The sequence below is a fragment of the Nilaparvata lugens genome, chromosome 2, assembly GCF_014356525.2.
Source record: "Nilaparvata lugens isolate BPH chromosome 2, ASM1435652v1, whole genome shotgun sequence".
In the NCBI taxonomy this organism is placed as follows: domain Eukaryota; kingdom Metazoa; phylum Arthropoda; class Insecta; order Hemiptera; family Delphacidae; genus Nilaparvata; species Nilaparvata lugens.
In genome coordinates, this window is record NC_052505.1 from 16,686,135 (window position 1) to 16,712,020 (window position 25,886).

A 25,886-nucleotide genomic window follows, 5' to 3' on the forward strand; every position below is an offset into this window, starting at 1 on the left:
TCGTATTAAGCAAGGTATTAAAAAAAATAAGAGATACAGTACATGCAATTTACAAATACATAAGAAAATTATGAGGAAAGCATAAGTAATTGAAAGTAATCAAAGTATAAGTAAAAAAAAATACAAAATGAAGATAAAAAGTTATAAAAAGAATACAATTGAATATAGAAACAGGTTAAGGGAAAACATGTGTCACTGGATCATTCTTTGAGATAGTATAAAAACCATACATCAAGGTTAGTTTGAGAATCTATATCACAGCATTAGAGCTCTTGAGTTGGATCCTACTCTGGGCAGAGGAACACATTTTGACGAAGAGTAGATCTCATGTAAACTTATAGGCGTTAACCTCATTAAACTCAAGTGCTCTGTTCCCTGAATCCTTCGAAATCATTGATGATTGAGACAGGAACTCTGTGATCGTTCGAATCTATAGAATTATAGACAAAAACAGACAATATAGAACAGATAAAAAGATTAAATTCCACTTCAATGGTGTACAATCAAGTTTCCAGACAACTCCTAGCTCAATCAATCAGAAAAGTTTATTCTTATTTTTGGGAATTATGCAGGACGTCACTAGAGGCTGATTGTTCGTGTGCTCCGTAAAACTTGATAAAGTGAACGTTTTCTCGAGTATCGTTGATGATCATAGTGAACGAACCAGGATTGAAGGATCATCCCTTGTAAAATATGGTCGGAGGCAGTAAAAAGCCCGGACCACCCCCAGAGTAGAGGCTGGAGATTTAGAGCTGATTTGTTAGGGCAGTTTGCTTCGGGCTCCTGCATGGCAGAATGGATTTTTATCGGAATAAATTCTGGATATGGCCACATTATCATTTTGCCCGAGGTGCCAATAGTGATTCACAACTTTGGGTAGCCATGAGAGTGACTATAAAATAGAAGGTCAGGAATTTATAAATTATTATTCTTAAAAGATCATACTTTTTATTGCTGGAGTTGAACTCCTATTTATTTTTCAACTTCATTTGTATACAGAGTTCGAAACAATGTTCGATAGACATCCCCTTGAATAAAATCGTTTGACAATAATATGAAATTTGCCTGCTTGGGGAGTTCTAGATTATTCTAGTTGATAGAGAACAGTTCAACTACGATAACATGAAAGTAATAATTGGAGTTTCAGAGTTTGTACTTGTTTCACTTGACAGTATCCACGGCATATATTTGATTATCCTGTTTCCCTAGATGCATTAATGTGTATTCTGAGCTTCCACAGAAATCCTGATGGAGAATCATTTGGCATAGTTATGCTATTTCAGTCGTATTGAAGCATTCTTGATCTTCCTAGTGAACTAAAAGCTGACAGTAAAATTTTGCTTTGATGGAAAAATTTAGAGTACAGAGTCTAGGCTTGTTTTACTGGACAGTAAAACACTGGTGAATATTTGGTTTTCGGTTTTCGATCATTTCAAAGAACAAAACTTTTCCTCAAAATACGTCATAATCATATTATCAGAGAGAAGCAAATGGACCTGATCTTTATTCGTCTGATCTTTCAAATAATCTTGATGGATATTTTAGACTAATCCTTCAAAGCGTCTGATCTCCATTCAGAAGAGTTGTTCAATCAATGCTTTTAATGTGAATCTAGAATTCCCAGCTTTGGAAAATTAAACTGATATTTTATATTATTTGGCTTCGATCACATCTTCTCCTATAAAACATGGTCAACTATAGTGAAGAAACATCGGTTCATTCCAATAAATATAGTTCGATTGCGTCTCACACTTGGAGAGGAAATATGAGACACCTGCTGCCTGCAGGGGAACTCTGATTACTTTCACCTGTAGAATGGCTTCATCGCTCTTGGCCATCTCAACTTTCATTGAGTGCAAATAATGAAAAACGACGGAAAAAGCTCCATCTCTGGCTCTCTTATGAATGATCCAATTCCCTACAGGTTTACGCTCATTGTTTCTCAGATTTAGAAGTTATCCAGCGAAAGTTCGACTTAAATTGAATTGCTCCTCTCAATAGATCTGGTGAAGTGGAAAATCGTCGATGAGAATAATGATAGATTAATGGTTGGGAAGTCCAGAATCCAGAATAGCCTAGTTTCAAACCTGTAAGTTCAAGTAAATCAATGATTTCCCAACTTCTTCAAGTTCTGCACACTGTTGAGTTGCGAATAGAACGAGTTAGTCTCGGTGGAGATTTCGTTAACGATCGATATCACTATTCAGCTGTTAATGATAAAGAAATTTGAATGTCATCGTGGTAAAGGGGAATCGATAACCTTTAAGTTCAAGTGAATTAATAATTTCGCAACTTTGACAACTTCTTCAAGTTCTGCATCCTATTGAGTTGCCAACAGAACGAGTTAGTCGCGGTGGAGATTTCGTTTACGATCGATATCACTATTCAGCTGTTAATGATAAAGAAATTTGAATGTCATCGTGGTAAACGGAAATCGAGACGTAACTGTACTGTTCATATCCATGCCTCACAATGTGTCTGTGTTACATGAAGGTAGATCGCGATCGTAACTTAGGCTACACTGGAAGTCATCCATCGACCTAGCCGCTTTTTTCGTGCCCTTGGAGATTAATTTGAAGACAAATCAATTAAATTAATTAATCAAATTGAATCAATTAATTAAATTTGTTATTGAGTTTGTCTATATGGACAAATGATCGACAATAAAAATGAAAAAAAAAAACTAGTATTGATTTGTTAACACATAGGGAAAAACCTAATTCCAAAAGAAAATTAACATCTGAAAACATTAGAAATTTCTCAAAGATCTGCAATCTTGTGATATCATCGACCCACTGAAGACATTGAAATAACTGACAAACATTGAGATAACTTTGAGTATGATGATGTGTCTTTGGTTTAGTTGTCTGTCCGTTTGACTCGCTGATTAATGAATGTTTCTGTTTCAGCCGTTTTATTATTGAGTACAAGAATTTGGCGTAGGTAGCCCAGCGAACAACGCTCAGTTTCTGCGTTGGAATGAAGTTTAAAATTGAAATAAAGAGCTGTAGTAGAGCTATTAAACTACACTGTAAAACGTGTTATTGCAGCTTCTACTTTTTGATGTGATTTGGATGAGTAACTAATAGATTTGTGTTCAACAACAATGTCGGTTGCTGCTCAGTTCCCACAATCTTATGTACTTTTTAGAGAATAATTTCTGTACGATAGAACAATCCTTGGAAAATTCATTAGTTTTGTGGTATTGATTTTGATTGAATATGATTATACTTTGAATATGGAGATGATTCAATGAATGTTGATGAGGAATAACCAATGATCTACGAAGTTGCTGATTATGATTGTGATAGTTACAGTTGTGTAAAAAAATGAAAATAACCTAATTTATGGTCGAAACTAGTCGTTGTGATTTTTTAAATAATAAAGGGTACTACATGTTTTCATGTTATTTTTATTAATTTACAGTTGTGTAGATGATATTGTATATTAATACGAGTAATATTATCCTGCTTTACATATGGGTGTAGCTTAAATTTATGATATAGAGGAATAAACATGGAAATAAACAAGGCTCTATTATAGAAGCGCCAAAACATGATACTTTAATCAATATTATTCGCCAATCAGAGACTCTAATTCATGACCGCCTCAGTCAATACCCAAAATTTATTGAATAGCCTGCCAATTGAAAAACCTGCTAGGTAGTTGTTGAATGTGAACAAGGGATCTTGATTCAAGCAGAAATAAAATAGACCCAAAGCAAAAATTTCTCTGTTAATTATTATTAACGGATTGATTACAATTCCGATTTCCGTCGAAATGAGAGATGAATCCTGATCCCAAATTTCATTCTGACATAAAATACATTGTTTTTCAATAGGCTTTCCAATCTGGAAGGTCTCAATGATTTTTCCAATCAAAGTCCATCGACTTTTCTATGGATTATTTGTTACTCACAATCAATAAGCAGTTGATTCCAGTGATAAATCATCTTTTCAATTCCTACATGATTGAAAAAGTCCTACTATGTGACTAATTGATTGAATGAAGTGTTTAGGACAATGATCGTGAGTGAGCATTATCAACAATAACATGAAAACGATATTGTCAAAACCATTGGTTTATTATAACGTAAAGAGATATTAGTTTCGGTTCTAATACCATCATGAATAAATATCTAGAAAACTTAAAGCTTAAACATCGATGATGATCAGCAATGAACAATGATGTTCAGCAATGAAGAACAATGATGTTCAGCATTGGAAAATGATGATCAGCAATGAACAATGATGATCAGAAATGAACAATGATGATCATAAGTGAGCATGATCAAAAATAACATGAAAACGACCTGATATTTGATATTGTCAAAACCACTGGTTTAATAGAGATGAATCACACGTATAGAGATACTAGTTTCGGTTGTTGTACCATTTCAAATCTCTAGTAAACTGGAAGCTTAAACAACAATAATGATCAATAATGATCATAAGTGAGCATGATCGAATTATTATTATCATGAAAGATCAGTATGCACAGTGATCTCAACTCCTTGATAAACGATCTGGAATGCATAAGAAATAATCGGAGATTTCAATAATCTGGTTCCATTCCTCTCAATTTGCTGAAAGAGCTATTTAAAAGTTCTCTGTCGATTTTCTTAATAGTGTCCCAACTTTTTAAACACCTGAGTAGTTGAAAAAGGCACCGGTTTTTATCAGAAAAGTAGAGACCAAAAGCTGGAAGGAAGCCAGCAAAAGACAATTCCAAAGGTGTAAGCAGCTCTATTTATACATTGAACGCCTGTGTAACTGCTCTAGTATCATCCCAACTCCCAATAATGTAGCTAATAACAATTTGCTTTCCAGTTTGCAATTTTATGTTCATTAGTAGAGACCATTCAAACATCTATTTCTGTTTGCCTCTTCGGCTGGATCGTGGAATTCATGTCATTTGGCCTATAATCTTTAATGGTTTTCAAAGGAGATTAAATTTATAATTCAATATTTGAGAGAATAGAATAATGCTATATCGAGAAGTCAAAAATGAACTCTTATAGTGTATTCCAATGGAATAGAGTGTATTTCAACATCTTATGATTATGATACTATCACAATAATGCTATGTGATTTCCATCCAAATAATACATTGATTATGAAATTATCGTAAATAGTGAGCTTAGATCTCTTCGTTGTAGCTTTTAATTATAAGTTTTTGTATTCTAGATAGTTATTTCTCTCCATTGATTGAGTGTCTATTTGCAGAATATACATACCGATGAGCGTCATACATTCTAATTGATAAACTTGATAGGAATAAAATTATTCAGTTTTGATTAGGATTAGAAAGATGTCATTTCCAAAGAAAATCACCCTCACGATTGATCACTTGGCAGAAATTTTCAATGTAGGAATGTAGTTTTCATGTCACCTTTCGTATTTCATTTATTGACAAACACAAATCATTATATTATATACAATAATATGATTGGGAAAAGATAACAGGCGTAGCCCAAAATTATCTTGTCTTTCTCCCAAATTTTTATGAATAAAAAAGTTTTGAAAGAGGTATTAGGTTATGTTTTCACTTTCCACTTTCAAGTCCAATTTTCACTCATAATCAAGCTTGATTCATAATATTCAAGCTTTTTTCATCAAGTATTGTTCAACTCTCATCGTAGGATTTGCGGAGGAATATTCCGAAAACTGAGTGACAATTAATTCGACAAAGCACTACGCTGAAAGTCCGAATGAATATGAATAGGGGTTGTGTGATGAAGCAATGTGAGTGAGAATTTTGGCAGGTTGCAGGTTATATGGCCGAGGGGCTCAAAAGCGCTGGACTCCACAGTAACACGTTTGTTACATGCCCCTTGTCCGACATGTTTACCTTTCAGCCATGGAACATTCCATTTGCAGACTAATTTCGCCCGAGCGAAGCACCTGCATTCCATGTATTTTGACCAACTTTACATCAGCTGCTGTGTCTTTTCATTTTCCGTAACAATAACACCGTAGCTTCGTCAATATTTCTCTTTGGCTTCAGTCCGAATCCAACTGTACTGGTCTGACTTCAGTGAGACGGAGACTAGTGAAGTTCTGCTTCAACTCAAATAGAAAATAGTTACATTCAATCAACTCAAATGGTTAGTTAAGTACATTCAACCTCAAATCATCAAGTAGGCTACAAATCAACTCAAAAACATTCAATCACATTATTCTAACTGAACAGAAATCCATCCTGATTTTCCTGACAGGAAACATGAACCATGAAATATCAGACAAGAAACATTGAACATCGAACATGAATAAATTAAAGCATCGCAATAGGTAGCCCATGAATATGGCTGTTGTTCCTGCTTTTGCACTGCAGGTATCCAGAATATCGAACAGGTTTCTTTCATGAATATCAGTTTTATCTGAATCATGCGTGTTGCCTATCCTGCCCCTTTAGCCTGAAACTTTTCTATTGTGAGATTCTCTTTATAAATATAAAATAATTCTAAATATATTCACTATATTATTTGATGATATTACTGTCATAATTTCTTATACAGTACTCGATAATATATCAATGATATCACCATTCCAACAATCCTGACGGTTTGTTTTGAATCTCACTCTTCAATTAATTTCAAAGATTACTTAAGAGCTCCATAAAAGTAGTAGAACAAGATTCAATTAACCTATGAATGATTATTGATTATTCTTGTAATAAGCCTACATCATAGAAGTGGTTCCACAATTGATGCAGAAAGAGCTTATTCCACTTGAGCCAACTGTTTGTCCACTATCAAGCCAACTATTTGCCCACTAGAATATTTCAGTGCTTTGAAGATACAGTAAAAATTGTGAGCAGAGGTGATGTTTGTTTATTGCTATACGTTAAAAAACTATCAATTGAAGATGATGTTTTTCCATATACCCATTTATGAATATACATTCTAAATAGTGTCCTAATAGATAGGCTGCTCCGAAGGAAAACGCTATTCACTTTGGGAATGGATCAGAAAGTCAACCAGAGGTAGTGGAAGTGGGAGCTAAGTCGTTGAACAGCAAGCAGTCTTGAGTGACTTGAATCAGAAAAATGTAGGTTGCTGATGGCAACACGGCAGTAAGGCCCATTTCATGTGAAATGTATCGATCTTTTGGCAGACCGTGTTCATAGTTAATTAGGGCTATTAATAAAGGGGGAATGTTCACTCGCAAAGGTCACGAGGTCGATTGGAGTAAGCTGGTGGTAATCAGCATATATTGAGCCTATATTGTTCAAGTCAACATAATCACAATCCCTTGTAGAGCATAATTGTTAATACACTTTGTGGACTTGGAAAATTATGTTCAATAATACGAGCTGTTCGAGAAGCAACTCCAGAACGAATGGTTCAATCGCATCATAAATCTAGCGATGACTGTGAAAAATGGAATCATAGCCAACTTAACTTATATAGGAATAGGTTATAATATTATAGTTCACGAATGCTAGTGTCGAGGTTTGAGGAAGCCACAATAATGTTATTTATAGGTTTTATTCATCCCATCAAATCGTTAATCATGCAATATGCAGTAGAATACTGTCAAATATACACTATACAATATTAAACTTGATACAAAAACTTGCTTGAACTGAGAAATGAGAAAGACATGAGCAGAAAATGAAGATAATTTCATGATTCATGATTGGATTACAAAGCTGCTATCCATTTTCAATCTTGTCTGGATTATAATGATTTCATAATTTCAAATGATATGGAACAATGACTTAGTAATTGCAGTGTATTCTCTAGTTGATGTATCTTCTGAAATGGAATACATCGTATTGGTTTTACACCAAGTCAGCAGTTACATCAAATTGATTAGTTGGAAAGTATAGAACTGTTAATCATTTCAGACGACGTTGTAAGTGCTGCAATCCAGCGTCTACTATGACAAACAGCTCCGACCAATCAGAAGCAAGTAGGCTTTGGAACGTTCACGCCCATTTTACACCTTTCTTGAAGGATGACGTAGTAAGTGCTGCCATCTACTGAATCCGAAATCTTCGACTGATAACTAGCGAGTAGCCTACATTGCCATTCATGATTCTGATTTGACCAGGCTAATTATTAAATTCCAATCTGTTGTCGAAATGTTTCAGACGTGAGAGATTTACCCTTCAAAATACAGAAAGAACAAATGTAATCAAACAAGTCAAAACTTTGAATAGACTAGAAAATCTTGCGCCAAAAAACCTCAGACACTATTTTAGAACTCAAGTGAATATCTCATCAATGTACTGCATAAATTATTGAACGAACATTATAAGTTCCTACTTTTATTGGCCTGCTCGAGTCGTCCGTTTGTGGGCTTTTTTGTATGTTTGACGATACCTTTTGGATGCTTTCTTCAATCAACTTTGAATTTTCAATACATGCTATGTAAACAATTATACAGATCGAGCTCTTTGGCCAACAGAATTGACTCACTCTCTCGACTTTTTTAAGGATGTAACAGGATAACTTTGATAGTGCATGAGAGAAAAATCTGTAGTAATTTTAATCGCCAATCAGCTAGATCATCGATCAATTGCATGCAATCAATCACATACCAGTTGTAAGCTTGATTATTAATTGCAAACAATAATTAATAAAATGCAGCTTGATCTATTTCTTTGAATCTTGTCACGTTATTTTTATAGTTAAATAACGATTAGCCTCCTGCTTGGCATCAATCGGTAGAGCATAAGAACATTTTAATAATTATAAAAATCTGGTCGTGGTTTTTACTAGGATATAGTCTCATGAAAATCTTTATAGGCCCAGATATGAGCTTCCAAAATGATACTGATAATTTATAAAAAATATATATATATAAACTTATCCTATAGTATTGAGGAATAAAAAATAAATCGTACACCATAAAAAATTTGATACATATATTAACAAATATCTCAAAAAATAAGTCAAAAACAAAAATATATAGAGCGACAGAAATATATATAATATAACAAGAAACGAAATCAATAAAATATCACAGGTTAATACTATTTTTTAGGTTCTATAGCACGAAATGTTACCATGTGCTTTCATTTCATGATCATATGCATCTATTTGCATGTAGCTTCGATATCAACTTGCTGATACTTGTCAACTTGGACGATTCTATTTCAAAAAATAAATTTCTCAAATCAGCATGATAAATTGATAAACTAATAATCCAAATATATATTATACTCTATGGTTTCCAATAGATTTATTTATAATAAATATTTTTTATCTCAGGGTGCGAGATTCGGCACCTGACGGAATAGATAGATCAATTCATCTAGTGAATCAGAGCTACATTGAATTATCGCAAATTATATTGTAGAAATGAATGATCATATAAATAATGTATTAACAGCCTAGATCTTAGTCTTCTTTGATTGATGGATCATTTGATATATGGATTGATTCGTTACTATCTAATAAAATACCTTTTATACTATATTTACTTGCGCAAGTATTTTTTACCAAATTCTCAATTTATAAAAAACCCTTTCGACAAGCTAGCTTTGATTCTTATTTCATTTCGAAGCACTGAGGGCGCCCTATCACTATTTCGAATATTTTTCACTCACGTGCTGGAATTTTCTATGAGCTGCTGATGTCGATCCTAACTCCTGGTGGTCCTGGATTATTTGTAGCCGGAGTCGTCTCTTCCAAGGGGTTAAAAAATTATTTAAAAATGACTTTTGCTTTACATTAGCATCACAAAGTCTTATGAGAAAATTTAGTAATTCAATTTAACTTTAAGTTATTAAAAGGTACAGTAAGATATTGCACTCTATAATTTTTGGTGACCTCTCATGGTGGTGGTTGGCAGGCAAGTGTCGAAGTTCTCTTTTCTCAGTTACAATTTTCACTTCCGATTTCCAAATTTACATGAAATTTAAATATTCTGTTCCTCTGCCATTCATGGCTCAAATAGACCGTACCAAACTATTAAACTATTACTTATGTTACATCTTTAATATTTTATTTGCCTTCGGGCCATATCCAAAACATAAACTGCACAATAATAATTTACAAATTCTTATCATTTGTAGAAATATATACAAATATATTTGAATCGGCTCACTATTGCCGCCTATCAATTGCTAACATTTGATTGGTGCATGCAAATTATTACAGTATTCATGCGCCAAGTAACCTCCTACTTCCTTAATACATTTAATTATTTTTGCTGGGGTTTTTTAATATGCTTTTTACATGCAAAGTAATTTTTTACAGATTATAAGAGTTGTTTCGTATATTACAATAATTAGCCACGTGGGACGTTTAGTTCCTCAAGTTGAATACTGTTTCGCCACAATAAGTTTCTGCCAAGGTGTTTGGTCAGATTCTTCGTTGTGCGACTCGGTCGATCATTAGGTCGCCGATCAGTAGATGTTTTATGCCTAACCTCAAATTTCCAATATTTTATATAATATTATACAGTAGCAAAAAATTATTTCCATTCCTATTCGGCCGTTGTACAATTTGGCCATAATGCCTGATATTATCTAATCTTTAACGTTATCATCTTTGGCGATATTAGCCTATTATTTCACTTAGACCTATAAATTTCTTCAAAAGGAATCTTTATTTATCCATTCGGATTTTTGTACGTTACAATCTCTACCGCTTTTAATAGAACAACTGACAGATTATCGGGATTTTGTGTGAGTTCTCCGGCCTGGGGTCACGCTAGTAAATAATAATGAATGAATACAATAATTATTGAAAATTAAAGTGAACATTTATGATCATTACTGGCCTATTCATACAAACATATTGCGAATGAAAAGACGTGTCTTCAAAAGATCTGGTTTTGACCACCAACCAACCCACTTGTGGATTTGTAAAATTGATTCAAATGAAGCAACAGTTTTGTGTTTTGTGGGCAAACATCAGGTCACACATGGTGGTGAAAGCAGGGCGTGACTGATGAAGACACAAGTGCACTTCATCATTTTGATGTCTCTCTCTCTCTCACTCTTGTCATGCATTCTGCTAACAACAGTTTTTGAATGGACCCGCTCTTCGCTCACAATGAATATTTTTGCAATGATGAATAGCACCGAGAAGTAGTTACCTTTTAATGTTAGGTATACTAAGGACCACGATAAACGCTAAACCACGCTTTATTGTCATATATGATTGCATTTATCATAATGTGTTTCAAACAGGGTTTAAACGAACAGCTGACATTTCTCCGTTTAAACCGAGTATCTGCATACATGCCTTAAGCAGAGAAAACTCATACAGTTTGTATCCATTCTGTGAATTAAGTCTCAACATTGAAACATGTTGACAGAATAATGTGACCGTTGAAAACAATAAGTTGATAGGATAAAAGCTTCCACTGACATCGCATCCTTCCCTCATCTTTTATTTTCAGCCTCCTATAAGTTGAAAGTATACTTCCCAAACTTCAATAACTTTTTTTTGAAAGTAAAATATAACCTAGAACTTTTGGAATGTTGTATAAATTAGAATGGGAAGCCACGTTTTTGGCTTTAGCCTTTTGTACTTTTCTAGAAGTTTATGAATCTGGATGGAGACGATATTTATGAAATTTTCCAATGAATATAATTGACCGAAGCGAAGCTGAGGTCTTAGTTTTGACTCGATCGACTTCTGTCTGTTTGTTTGTACCGCAGTTACAGTCGCAGTTATTGTTCGATTTGGATGAAATTTGGTATGCAAGTTCTGAAACAAGGCGCAGAAACGTATGTGTAACTATTTTTGATAAAACCTCTGGTTTTCTTGTAATATTTAAAAAACCGCGAACTAACCTCAATTCAGAAAGGATGTGTCTTTGAAGATAGCAATTCATTCTCATACTTTTTCGCATCAATTGTTATGAGCACATGGTGGTAGAGTCGGTTAGACCGTGGTCTGTCACACTGCGGGACCCAGGTTCAATTCTTGTTCCTGCCAGTTTTTTTGCAGATAATACCAATATTGTTTTATCTTATTCTAATTATATATCATTATAAAATAAATTATTTTGATTAAATAGAATAATTGTATTGAATCATCTTATTATTATTAAATTTATTGAACAAATTAATTGGATAAATTATTTAAAAATATTTATTGTATTGGAGTCCAATACTGCAGTTGTAGAGAAAAATTTGTATGTTGATGTATAAAGGTATATTTTTTCCTTTTTGTGTAGTTGAGAAGTTGATATTGTGGTAATTATTAACATTAAATTAAAAAGACCAAAAAGTTGTCAAAAAACCACAGATTTATTGATACTTAGAAATACCGGTTTCGGTAATTACACCATTGTCAATCTCTGATAAACTCTGATAATGACCGAAACCTTTCTCTCTGAGTATCAATAAAATCGTGTTTTTTGACAATTCCTTAGTCTTTTTCATTTAAAAGGTATGTATTTGATATAAAGGTACTCCTTGATAAGTCTAGTGTCCCTGGAAACAGTCTCTAGCACTTTTAATGGAGAAAATAATAGATGACATGGCTAAATCTTCACAATATACTGTACTCACTATACTGGCCCTTCTCATAAGATTGAAAGTTGTATTCATGGGCGAGGTCTACTGTTCGCAGAACTACTAGTACTTTTGATTTTCATTATTGACCAAAGCGAAGCTGAGGTCTTAGTTTCGACTCGATCGGCTTTTGTCTGTTTGTTTGGTTGTATCGCAGTTACAGTCGCAGTTATTGTCCGATTTGGATGAAATTTGGCATACAAGTACTTTGAAACAAGGCGCAGAAACGTATGTTCGATAAGACCTCCGGTTTTAATATAAATTGTGCCGCTCTAAAATGTGCTGTATTGAATGAATGGTATCGTTGGAATGCTATCGATAGAGGACAAGAGAGTTGTCAGCTGTGAACCTTGAGAACGTCTGAGCCGCTCCAAATCATACTGTATTTATTAATTGAAGAAAACTTCTCACTTGGTAGCACCATTTTCTTCCCTTTCCAACACGATATTTTCCTGTTTCATAGATGATTAGTTTCTAGACCTACCGAACCATCCGGAGACATCACAGCTTAGTTAGTTAGCTCTTGTTTTCGTTTTAGTATGTGTATGAGATCGGAAACCGACTTGTAAGCATAAACATTCTGCATAGGCATAACAAGCCGCCATAATATTGAATCCACTTTCCATGAAAAACATCATTAGCAACCTCCTGTCATTGTCACCAACAAACCCATCCTATTTAGAATCATTTTCCGTCTCACTATCGTCTGTGAGACGATTCATCGTCTAAATTGCCTACTGCATATTCCATTTTCCTGTCAGTTGACCGATTTCTTATAATTAATTTATTGTTAGAAAAGTTGTAATATTGTAAATATGGGGACGATGTAATGGTACCTTCTTGAGAGACATTTATGAGTCCGGTGTCCATGGAAACAATGTCTTTAGCACTTTCAATGAAGAAAATAATAGATGACATGGGTAAATCTTTACAATATAGTGTACTTTCTTAATGGCCCTTCTCATTAGTTTGAAAGTTGTAAGCTATTCATGAGCGAGGTCTACTGTTCGCAGAACTACTAGTTATCAAACATCACAATCTATTACTTCTCGTTTATTGTTGAATTACAATAGTTAATTTAGTTATCGTTACATCTCGCTTAACTGAATAGATATTTATTGTTTGCATACTCACTCATGTAACTCGGTCGGCTCTCGCATGTGGGTCTCGGTGAATTTTGGCTGGGTGGCTCCAATGGTTGAAAGGGGGATGGAGGGGAGACCCCCTGTGCCCCATGTATCCCATGAGGGAATGGGAGGGTGGCCCCCGGTGACCGGGCCAAGTGGTGCGCGCCTCGCTCGCATGCAAGTCATGCTGCTACCTGCTCTGTTTCACTAGCGTGACTCGAGTCGATAATAACCTTTGCAAATAAATCAAGACTTCTAGGTAACAAAATTGTACTGCCTGAGAAGTAAAATACAAGCGAATGTATTAAAATGTACTTTGTATAACCACCCTAATCGCGTTCACTCTATTCCGATCCTCACTCGCAATAAAAACTATAAAGTTATGAGTGTATGCTACATTTTTCAAGTCGAACAGAACAAATGCATTTCTGAAGGAAAGTGGTGATTATGAGATTCATTCGATGAAATTGCTCTCAATTTTGAGTACCTGATAATTCTGGAATTTTTTCTGAATATAGAATTTTTGTATATTTTCACAGGAATACTCACTTTTCTTTTTAGAGCTACCAAAATATTATTGAAATACAATAAATTTATGGAGTTCCCTGTCTGTGTAAGGATAGCTACACACACATCGATTTCCGTTTGTACGATATTTTGCCGTCCTCATAAAATTCTATCAGATTAATCAGATGATGTTTATCAAGTTCCGTTCAATCTGACAGAATCCATAAGGACTGAATCGATGTGTGTGTGTGTGTGTGTGTGTGTGTGTGTGTGTGTGTGTGTGTGTGTGTGTGTGTGTGTGTGTGTGTGTGTGTGTTCAGGGCAACTGGGTTATGTTGTGCTGGAAAAAATACTTCTTTTATTGTGTTTGTATTTACAGTGATGCTGATTATTATTCTTTTTTTTTGCTGAGGGTGATGCCCACATGACCTCTAGGCTTGTGCGTAGGTATTGAGGAGGATGACGATGAGAGATGAATGGACCTACAGTTCCGAACCACCATGAAGCAAACTATGCTTGGGTTCCAAACCACCTTGAAGCAATTATTTTTTCTATTGGAAAAACTAGTGTCCTGAAAAACAGAGAAAAGGACAGTTCCAGCATTAGTTTTTCATAGAATATACAAAGTGTGAATGACTCTAAAATAAAAGTTACTCTTCAAGATTCATTTTCACTTGCACTTGAAAGTAGTTGTTTTGTGATAAAATGAAATGGTACTTGTTATATTCCATTGTGTCTTAATACTTCCAGTTGCTCTAAGAAAATTGAGAATAGTCTATTTATTTCACAACTCATATCCCAGATTCTAATGAAGGGAAGATTCTCTAATGGTATCCATTTCTACCGTTTTCTGGAAAAGAGCCTGTTTAATATACAACATTGAATACTCCACAAAACATTAAGTCATGTAGACTGCTCTACTTGTAATTTCTATGACAATTTTCCTTGATATGACATTAAGTCATGTAGACTGTTCTACTTGTAATTTCTATGACAATTTTCTCTGATAGAGTACTAATCAAATATTTCGATGAATTCTAATTGGAATATGGTATTTAATTTATTCAATTTCATTTACTGATGGATTATCAATTAAATAATAATTATCAATATTGAAATTATAATAATTATCCAATAGTGAAATTATTTCATTTACTTATTCATTAGATAAACAATCACAGAATCGGAATAGAAAAACAGGCGCTAGCTCAAAATTTCTTCTGTTCCTAAATTTTGTCCAATAAAATGTTCAAAGAACATTCATACCACTATATTATTGGAACGTCAGTTATAGCTTGGGTTCCATCATGGTAGGATTAGATGTTACCTTGGGCGAAAGAGTCATCCCTGATATTTGGAGTGGTAATTTGACGGTGAAGGGGTGGGTTGAAAGCGATTCTCCTGACCTCAAGCAAGGCAGTGCATAATATAACCTAATCCCCTCTGAGCATTGTCAACCCTCTTAACGCACCAGACCCTCAATAACGTCCCAGACCATGTGCTGCTTCGATGTGACCTTCGCTATTCAAGCCACTCTCATCTCCTTCTGTTTCAAATGGCTGTGATCTTCATAACACTGATAATATTTCATCAACCACGAAGAAGTGGAGCCAGTGATAGGGCCTGTGATAGTTTAGTGAATTGATTTCATGATTCGTCAAACTGTATTGAATGGTCGACGAGATTTTATCAAGCCATATCACGTTATTTCATAACTGATATTGAAAATTGTTGACCGAACGTAGTGAGGTCTATGTTTTAACTCGGATTTTCTTTTGTCTGTATGTAACGTGATTACCGCCAAACGCGTTGATAGAATTCGATGAGATTTGGCAGGAATATGCCTTTTTCAACTGTGCGTCAATGTGTACACAGGTTTTTTTTAAAATTTCGCATTTTAATGATAATATGAAAAGAAAAGGAATTCCTCCATACTCTGATATCACTATATTATATAATCTAATTTGAAGATAGGATCAATCAGACTATAGAATTATTCATAATCAATCAGCTGATAAGTGGATTATTTATTGCATGCATAGATGTCTGGCCATGTCTATTTCCATAAGGTAGGGTTTCAATATTGTTTATGATGCGTACTCATCAGTATCAATATTCTCACATTTGAGAAACGAATTTAATAGGTGATTGAAAATGAAATAAAAAATGATCGAATGAGCTGAAGAAATTATAATATTCTTGTTTGAAGAGAAATAATTTTAAAATAGTTTAGAAATATTTTTATCAGGTTGGAAAGATTATCACGAAACTGGATAAATAATTATCTATGGGATAAAAATTCGAACGTGAACTGAGTTTATTAACATAAGTGAGTTTTTGATCTTGGAGAAAACAAAAACAGTTTTTAAGAGTAAATTATGATTCAACTGTGAATTGTGATTCAACTGAATAAACTTGAAGAGGTGACATCAGATACTTGTGGATGAGAATACTGCGTGAGGTCTACTGTTCACAGAACTACTAGTAGCATGTTAATAGTTCAGCCCGGCGATGAACTATTGGAGTGATTTTGTGATTCGTCAAAATTGTATCAAATGGAAATGAATTGTATCAAATGGAGTGATGAGAAGTTGGATACATGTTGCAACAATTTCTTCTGTGAATTAACCTTCACTTATTAGTTATTAACCCTTCTACTTATCTTCTTGTAAGAACGTCATGTTGCAGCTATAATTCCATCATGCCGAAGAATAGCATATTGGCATTATAATACTGAAAGGGCACTTATTAATACCCTTTGATAGTGATGGATTGTGAGACTCATCTCATAGAGTCAGTGAAAATTGAAGCAGTTTTTCCGTTTCGACGGATTTCTTTCGTACCATACAGTAGCTGTGATTCAAGTTAATCCGATATGATCTGAATGTTCATGTTCATGTGATGATTCTTTCTCATGATTATCAATTATACCTCAAATAATTGTATTTCATTGGTAAAGAAAATATATTCATCTATATTTTGTTTAGTAAATTAGATACTTAATTTTCATGATAGAGATGAATTTTTTTTGGTTCATTCACGTTTCCATAGCCTACAAACAATTCGGCGTTGGTAGAGAAGAATGGAGCTATCCGCTTTGACCAATGATAGAGAAAGATAGCAAACAATTTGGCAACTCTGCGTTGGTAGAAAAAGATAGAGCTATCAGCTTTGTCCAATGACAGAGAAGGATAGCGAGCCAATATTACTCAGACTAAAACATGAATGTCACTGTTAATTTAGTCTGTTAATTTAATGAAGGAATATTTATTGAGTAGCCGTACAAGATGCATTATTTGTATTTCATGTTGGTTGCTGTCTCAATCATATATATGTAATTCACTAGGGGTTCGATTTTTATGAGCAGAAGGCAGCATCATGAATGTCTCCAAACTACAATTCTCATTTAAAGGAGAAAATGTAACTTGATAGATTCGTTACACCATCCTGATACTGTTGCAAGTGTTGGTGAACTGTACTGAAACAAGTTATCTCACTCTATGTCTCTCACACACTCTATCTTTCTCTCTCTCTCTCTCTTTATCTTCCTCTTTTCCAACCGACGCCTGTTTCACATGACTGGAGCGCGCTCCCAAGAATTGGCTCCAAGTTGTGCTCATAACGTTGGAAATAGCGATATCACATAACGTTGAATTCCCGCCGTGAATTTTCATCTAGAGTGCACTTTGGCAAGTGGAGTAGTCCTCTCATCGCAAGCAGCCATGTTATCTCAGTTGATATGATTCACATCAGCACTGGAAAGGCGTGGGCTTGTGGGCTCCAACAAATATAAGCCACAAGACCAAGGTGTCAAAAGCTCTTCAAATAATATGGAAACTTGAGAGATCGTATACTCGGGCCTGTAGCATAGCTTTTCCACTTTCCCAAATTACAAAGATTTATTTTCACGATTCAAGCTCCAAATTTTGTATCAGTAGCGAGATGCTAGTCGTCTAGCTAGTTTCTGTTCAGTAGTTATTGTTGATCATAGTTTGTATTAAATAAGTTGAGACTTAGCCCCCTATCCGGAGAAATTACAGTAGCGTTGCCAAATGTGTAAAATTGCAACATTATAAAATCTATTATTCAATCACAGAATTGTATGTAGAATATCATCCACGATATTCCAGTGGTGCTGAAAAAGCTTTAAGGTAGCAGGATTGGAAGAGAATTGAATTTTTCCAATGTAATTGAAAACATCGCGAAAATATGTTTTCGTTCGAATATCACTTCTTTTTTAAATATTTTGAAATATCACTCCAAAAATATGGGGAGTCCTGATAAGTATGGGTTTCATATCGAAATAACGGGGAGAATGTTTCTTTTCTTTTGAGTTATGGTTTGTCGAAGATCATTCATGAAATATTTGAAATATTTATATACTTACTATTTATTCAAAACTAGAAATTAAAACCTGGACATACAGTAAATTTTTCTTCCATATCGACGTTTGAATATCGAGATTTCTGCTCAAACTACTGTTTGCAAGGCCAATTCTTTTAGATACATTTGTTGAAAGTGGACTTGCTTACAATGTTGCACATTTTTTCTCTTTTTTCCTACTTTCTTCTCCAATACTTACTTCCTTCTTTCTTCTCCTCTCCACCCTTCCTTCCTTACTTTTATACCCTCTACCTGCCTATTACATGGGAAACCATAGTTGGCTTTTCAGCACACCCCGCCAGTTTTTGAAGTCTGTTTTTGTATATCATTGAAGATTTATTTTTGATTGTGATTTTTTTGTGTTATGATTTCTTTTATGTATATTGTATTGTGTTGATTGGAATAAGAATTGATTGATTGATTCTTAAAAACAATTGATATCACTATATTTATATACGAGTATATTGTATACTAGTACTGGTATACCAGTATACATTTTTTCTTTCACTATGTATTAAATATAATATATGATGATATTTCTGAAATAGTTTTGTTTGTATGTCTCAGATGTCTCGGCGGAGTGAGGCGGACGAGTGAGAGAATGAGGTGAGGTGAGGCGAGATGTTTCCTCACCGGATTCCCGGCGGTCTGCCGGGGCCCAGTTCGCGCAGCAGTGGCCCCACCACGCCTGTGGACGGCGCCGCCCCCTCGCCGCCTCCACCGGGGGCCGTGCCAGGGGGCAGTGGCCCCCCCGGAGGCGGAAGCAGTGCCCCCGGAGGCAACGGCCCCCCCGGAGGCAGCAAGCCACAGGTGCGCGTGCAGGTGAGGCCGTTTACCAAGGAGTCGCTGGACAAACTGGAGAGTAAGACCGTGCAGCTGGTGAGAGACTATGGCTTCCAACCAAGGCGCAAGCTCAGCGTTGAGGATGGATCGGTTCTGCCCAATAAGTTCGAGCCGTTCCCCAGCCGGCTCTATGGCCGGCCGCTCGAGGAGATCGACAACTTCATCTATGATGAGGTCAGATTCTATTTAGATCATACTATTTCTAACTACATTATTGATCCTGATTCAGAACTCCCTACCAATATTCAAGGGCAGTTTTATGTATGTTATTCTCCTCTTAAATAACCAAAAAGCCGTTAATTCTATAAAAAATAATAGGCCCAATAATAAATTTTCTGGTGAAACCGATTAACACATCATTTTCCAAGATTGAATTAATACTAGGTGATTTACACATGAAAAGTATCTAATTATTATTTTGGTATTATTTAAGCTTACTTTTTATTTTTATTATTTTATACTATTGATTATAAAATTATGTATTTTTTTATTTCTTTTGAATATGCATTTGTTGTAAGGCAAATATATGATTTGATTCGATTTATGTTTGCTTGAGTATTGATAGCTGACTGCTAGAGTTGCAGTGCACACCAAGGCATGCTGCTAAGGTCTGTCTCCATCTGCTTTGCATGTTATTCGTACGCGATTTTAGATTATTTCAAACTATAAAGAAATGTTACATAACCCTCTTGGTATTAGCATGAGTTTGGTCACCTATCAGGAACAATTTCTTAGAATATTGTTTGGTAGGGAGTTCTGAAACACTGTATGTAATCGTTGATATATGTGCCGTGGTATTCTCACGTTGGGAGGTCTCCTATCAATAAAGGCGATTATTGACTTACTTGAAATTCTGTGGAGAATAAATAGGATTCAGTGAAATTTTTTATCTGAAAGTTTTTCATAAGGGAAATTCATTCACTCCAAATGAATGAATCTCAGTTCATTGTTTCATGTTATGAGCCAATTTCATTTTGTTCCTACCTATTCTCTTGACAATAAGATCTAGAGCCTGATGTTATATTCACGAACAATCTCTTCTTGCCTTCAACATACAGTGCGTACAGATTTATGCGCCACAAGCAGGCGCATTTAATTTTCCATCAGCTGATTATATACGCATCTTAATATTTTTGTATGAATACACATATAATAAACATAGCATCAGCTGATGAAATGTGAAATTCGCTTGTTCGTGGCGCGTAAGGCCGGTTGCAGACGAACCACTATCGCATGTGGGATGTGGGAGCTACTATTTTCCTTCTGTGATTTCACAAACGGAGCGAATATGGAATGCATTGGCAGGCATGGCAGTGGCACTGATACTTCCACATGGCGTTGCGCGCTGTGGTAGCGATTATTTTCCTTGTGATTGTGGTACCACTGGTTTGAGCATCACGCTTCACCTAGCTTCTTTATCAAAATCACACTGATCTACGTTCTCTCAAATAATGTAGTGTGAAAGACTCTCTGAGTAAAGCCGGTTACAGAAGAAACACTATCGCATGTGGGATGTGGGACCGACATACCACGGAACAATACGACTAACGCAGATATTCTTTTACACTACACTCGAGAAAACGCGCATTAGTGCAACAGTTTCCAGATTTTTGTATCAAACTCAGGTCTTTTTATCAATTTTTTCTTCAATCAAATTCGAGGGAACACTATCACAGCGACTGCGATTGTGGTACAGAAGCTAGGGAAAGCGTAGTGCTCAAACCAGTGGTACCACAATCGCAAGGAAAATATAATCGCTACTACAGCGCGCAATGTCATGTGGAAGTATCAGTGCCTGCCAATGCATTCCTTATGCGCTACGTTTGTGGTACCACAGAAGGAAAATAATCGCTCTCACATCCCACATGCGATTGTGGTTCGTCTGCAACCAGTCTAAATCAGTACGCACCAAGCCTAGGCTCTCAAGCCTAGCGAAACAAGAACGAAAGAGGCTGGCTTAGATAAATGCGAATTGTAGCAACTCAATCTAATTTAGTCTTGATCTTATTACTCATAGTATTGTTTTTGTTTTGCGAAATGTTCACATTGAATTATACTAATTCCATGTGTAGTTATTATAGTTCTTTGACAGTAATACCATAATGCTTAAATTTGAAATACTGGGTGCTGTTCATAGAGCTAGTTTGATGAAGAATCAACTCTGTGAATTTGATGAGGATAATTAAGATTTGGCGTATAATCATCTATGACGCAGCTCAACAAAATTCAGCCAGCCACAAATGATCTAGGAGCTAGGTGCTTGAGAGCGAATTCACATCAAGGCAGAATATTATGAAGCGAATCTTATTGCTGGATTGGAGAGAGAAGGGAAATCGGGAGGAAATGATTGATGGTCGTCTCACACACCGGGAGCTGCTATCTCACTAAATCTCACTCACTCTCTCTCTCTCGTTCTGCTACTCCTCACCGATCCTTGGAATTGCGCGATTTCCAGTCGAGAATCTCTCGTCAGATGATCTGCTAAGTGATTCAATTTGCTCGACAAACTTCTCAGTAGGTGAAATGGGAATTTTATTGATGATGAACGCGTACGATTTCAACAGTACGCATCTTCAACTCAGAGTTAACGAGAATAACGGCAATATTACTAGTACGCGTGTATTCCATTTCAAATTATGAAATGTTGAATGTTTTCTAGTACAAAAAGTGTTGGTACTGATAAAATTAATGATGGGAACGGAAATTATAAAATGAGAACAATATGGAAGTTCTGAGCTCTCATGAATAATTGTGTAGTATCATGAAATTTCTTTGCAATATTTTTTGCTATATTTTCTCTATCGTTTCATAACCGGAAGAAATCATCCATAAGTATTTATTTCTTGATAGAATCAACCCCTGACTCTCTTATGAATTATTCCATATCCTGATCATAACTCATGAATTTACAACTTATCATCCATATCACTCATGAATCATGGATAATGTAAATGAATGCTACTATTAAGATCGATTTGTCAGGAAAAACGTTTAGTGTGGTAAGTTAGGGAGCAGCATAATGTTTGAAAAAAAGTAGGCTAACTATATTTACACAAAATATTAGATAAATTACAATTACATACAATAGTTGGTTACACAAAATTCTTATAATGTGTCCTCTACTTGTTTAGTTTTTTCTGTGTGGAAATTGACCCACTCCACTATGGCGTACCATGTTCCAGAGTAGGTTTTGTTTGTTTTGTGTGCGTATTAATTATTACTTAGTGTTAAGTAAAGGCTGATTTACACGGTGCCAGTCGGCTTGCCAGTTGAGGTTGCCAGTCACTGGATGCCAGCTACTGGCACTGTGTAAACGGCTCACGCCAGTAACTGGAGAAGCCAGCAAGCCAAGGACGCGCCAGCAGCTGGCGTTCCAGCAGAACAAACATTTTGTTTTACTGGCGCGCCATCTTCACCCTCTACCGCGCAACCTCAGTGGCGCCAGCCGACTGGCACTGTGTAAACGGCAACAGTCGCCCGCCAGTGCCAGTCACCGCACACCGCCGGAACGTTAACCACGTGTTGCCATTGCCACGTTAACCATGCTTTAAATTAAGTTTAAAAAATGACAAATCGTTGGGATGAAACAACGACTGTGCAGTTTGTTCAGTTGTACCGTGATCATGAGAACTTGTGGAATATGTTTAATAAAGAATACCGCATCGAGAAGCAAGAAGTGCGTCAATGCAAGCAATCGTAGATTGCTACTTTCACATAAACACGCTCGCTCTGAACAACACCACACATCCGATTTGTTCCAGTAGCTGGCAACGTGTAAACGGCAGCATGCTAGTAAGGCGGCATGCTAGTCGCCGCTTGCCAGTGACCTTCCAGTTAATATCCAAACTGGCATGCCAGTCACTGGCACCGTGTAAATCAGCCTTAAGTCATTAGGAGGTTAGTTGCTGTTTGAAATAATGTTTTCTATGTTCTGTCTTCCTTTGCTCATCAATCAATTGTGTACTATTGTTTTGAACTTTCTAGGATGATTAATCTGTTCAAAGTTTGCAGGAATTAGATTATATAATTTGGTGCTAAATGATTGAAATGTCTCTGGTATAGTGCCTTCCTTGCAACACTGGTGATGAGAAGATTCCTGTATCTGGTGTTGTGGTTGTGGTTTCTGGTTTGAAATGTTGTTAAATTCTTGTATAATATGCATAGTATCTCCTTGGAGTAAAACTGTCTTGGATCCATCACGCCAAACTCATTGAATAGCTGGTCTGATGAATAGCGTGGAGGCTTCTGGTTGATGATCCTCATGATCAGCTTCTGTACCCTGAGGAGCGGTTCGATGTGCAAGAAGCTTGCACCTCCCCATCCTACAACCCCATACAGCATGGGGGACTGTGCTAGAGAGGAGTAGATAACTCTTAGACATACATCCCTTATCGACCAGTGTCTTCAAAATCCTCACAATCTAATTGTGTCTTGATCTTATTACTCATCTTGTTGTTTTTGTTTTGCGAAATGTTCACATTGAATTATACTAATTCCATGTGTAGTTATTATAGTTCTTTGAGAGTAATACCACAATGCTTAAATTTGAGGTACTGGGTGTTGTTCATAGAGCTAGTATGATGAGGAATCAACTCTGTGAATTTGATGAGGATAATTAAGATTTGGCGTATAATCATCTATGACGCAGCTCAACAAAATTCAGCCAGCCACAAATGATCTAGGAGCTAGGTGCTTGAGAGCGAATTCACATCAAGGCGGAATATTATGAAGCGAATCTTATTGCTGGATTGGAGAGAGAAGGGAAATCGGGAGGAAATGATTGATGGTCGTCTCACACACCGGGAGCTGCTATCTCACTGAATCTCACTCACTCTCTCTCTCGTTCTGCTACTCCTCACCGATCCTTGGAATTGCGCGATTTCCAGTCGAGAATCTCTCGTCAGATGATCTGCTAAGTGATTCAATTTGCTCGACAAACTTCTCAGTAGGTGAAATGGGAATTTTATTGATGATGAACGCGTACGATTTCAACAGTACGCATCTTCAACTCAGAGTTAACGAGAATAACGGAAATATTACTAACGGCAATATTACTAGTAAGCGTGTATTCCATTTCAAATTACGAAATGTTGAATGTTTTCTATTACAAAAAGTGTTGGTACTAATAAAATTAATGATGGGAACGGAAATTATAAAATGAGAGCAATATATGGGAGTTCTGAGCTCTCATGAATAATATTATGTAGTATCATGAAATCTCTTTGCAATATTTTCTGCTATATTTTCTCTATCGTTTCATAACCGGAAGAAATCATCCATAAGTATTTATTTCTTGATAGAATCAACCCCTGACTCTCTTATGAATTATTCCATATCCTGATCATAACTCATGAATTTACAACTTATCATCCATATCACTCATGAATCATGGATAATGTAAATGAATGCTACTATTAAGATCGATTTGTCAGGAAAAACGTTTAGTGTGGTAAGTTAGGGAGCAGCATAATGTTTGAAAAAAAGTAGGCTAACTATATTGAGACATTGAATACCCTTGAAAAAGGCTGGCAAAGAAAATATCAAAATCAATGCTTCATTCTTCAACTTGGTTTTTCCTAATCTGTAGAAGTTATGAATATCAGCGTAAAACTCATCATTACTGGGATCTATATGAAACATTCTCCTCGCCTATTGAATTGAGAAATGATGTGAAGGTGACTATGAAACATTCATAAGAAATTAGTTTGTGAAGAAAGTCAGAAATGTTTCGGTCAGGGCGAAAGATCTCGAGAGGAACCCACTTGCAGAGTTCTGTCCCTAAAAACAAAAAGCTCTCAAGTCAGAAATATTTTTAATCTTGATGGGAAATCCTTGGATTTCTATTCAAGAACTCATTCATGGATTTGCAGGATTTTATATTATTTATAGTCAAATTAGAGAGGAAACCAAAATCTATTGCCTTTCTAACTCGGAATAAGTGAATACTTATACAGATTCTTTGATAATCTGTGTTTATAAGAGCAATCGCTCAGCTCACTTTTCAATGTGAGTAAGATGAATGGATGATGTTTCCCCTTTGATCTCTATTAGAATGTGTTTCTGTCAAAGTTTATTTCTGAAACGATTGAATGCTGAGTAGTGTGCTGTTTTTGTGAGTGCAGCACTGAGGCACCCTAAACTCATTCGCTGGCAAGTTTGCTATTCATTCAAGAGCGAGTTATAATCAATCTGAGATGAATAGACTTGTTGATCACTTTCGTAGACAACGTTGCAGAACTTGTAGACTGCACAATGTGGCGCTGTTGCTGTACTGAACCAACCTTTCATCGCTAGCTACAAGTTGATTGTTGGCAAAAGCTGCATGAAGCTTGGCAAACAAGATTGATGTATTCATGGAGCCCGCTATAAATCTGCCCTATCGTTTGACTTGCTCCGTCTTCCTTTCAACCTGTTACCACGAGCTAAACTGTCACTTTGAGCTTTATGAGCTCGTTCGTTTTGCCGCCCGCTATGCCATGTGTGTTGTGGTTCCTGACCGCTGCCACAAACCTTTGTTCAAAACTTCAAACATCCCTAATACAG

At 35.8% G+C, this 25,886-nt stretch overlaps 1 protein-coding gene across 1 annotated transcript in view; it reads left to right on the top strand.

Annotated features, from left to right (window-relative positions):
* LOC111048413 (sodium channel protein 60E) overlaps nt 1-25,886 on the top strand; it is a 245,360-nt gene that overhangs the window by 2,608 nt on the left and 216,866 nt on the right. The window contains exon 2 of the mRNA XM_039420001.1: nt 19,068-19,517. Within this exon, the coding sequence (XP_039275935.1) occupies nt 19,122-19,517 (396 nt within the window). The 5' untranslated portion in view covers nt 19,068-19,121. The remainder of the gene's footprint in view (nt 1-19,067; nt 19,518-25,886) is intronic.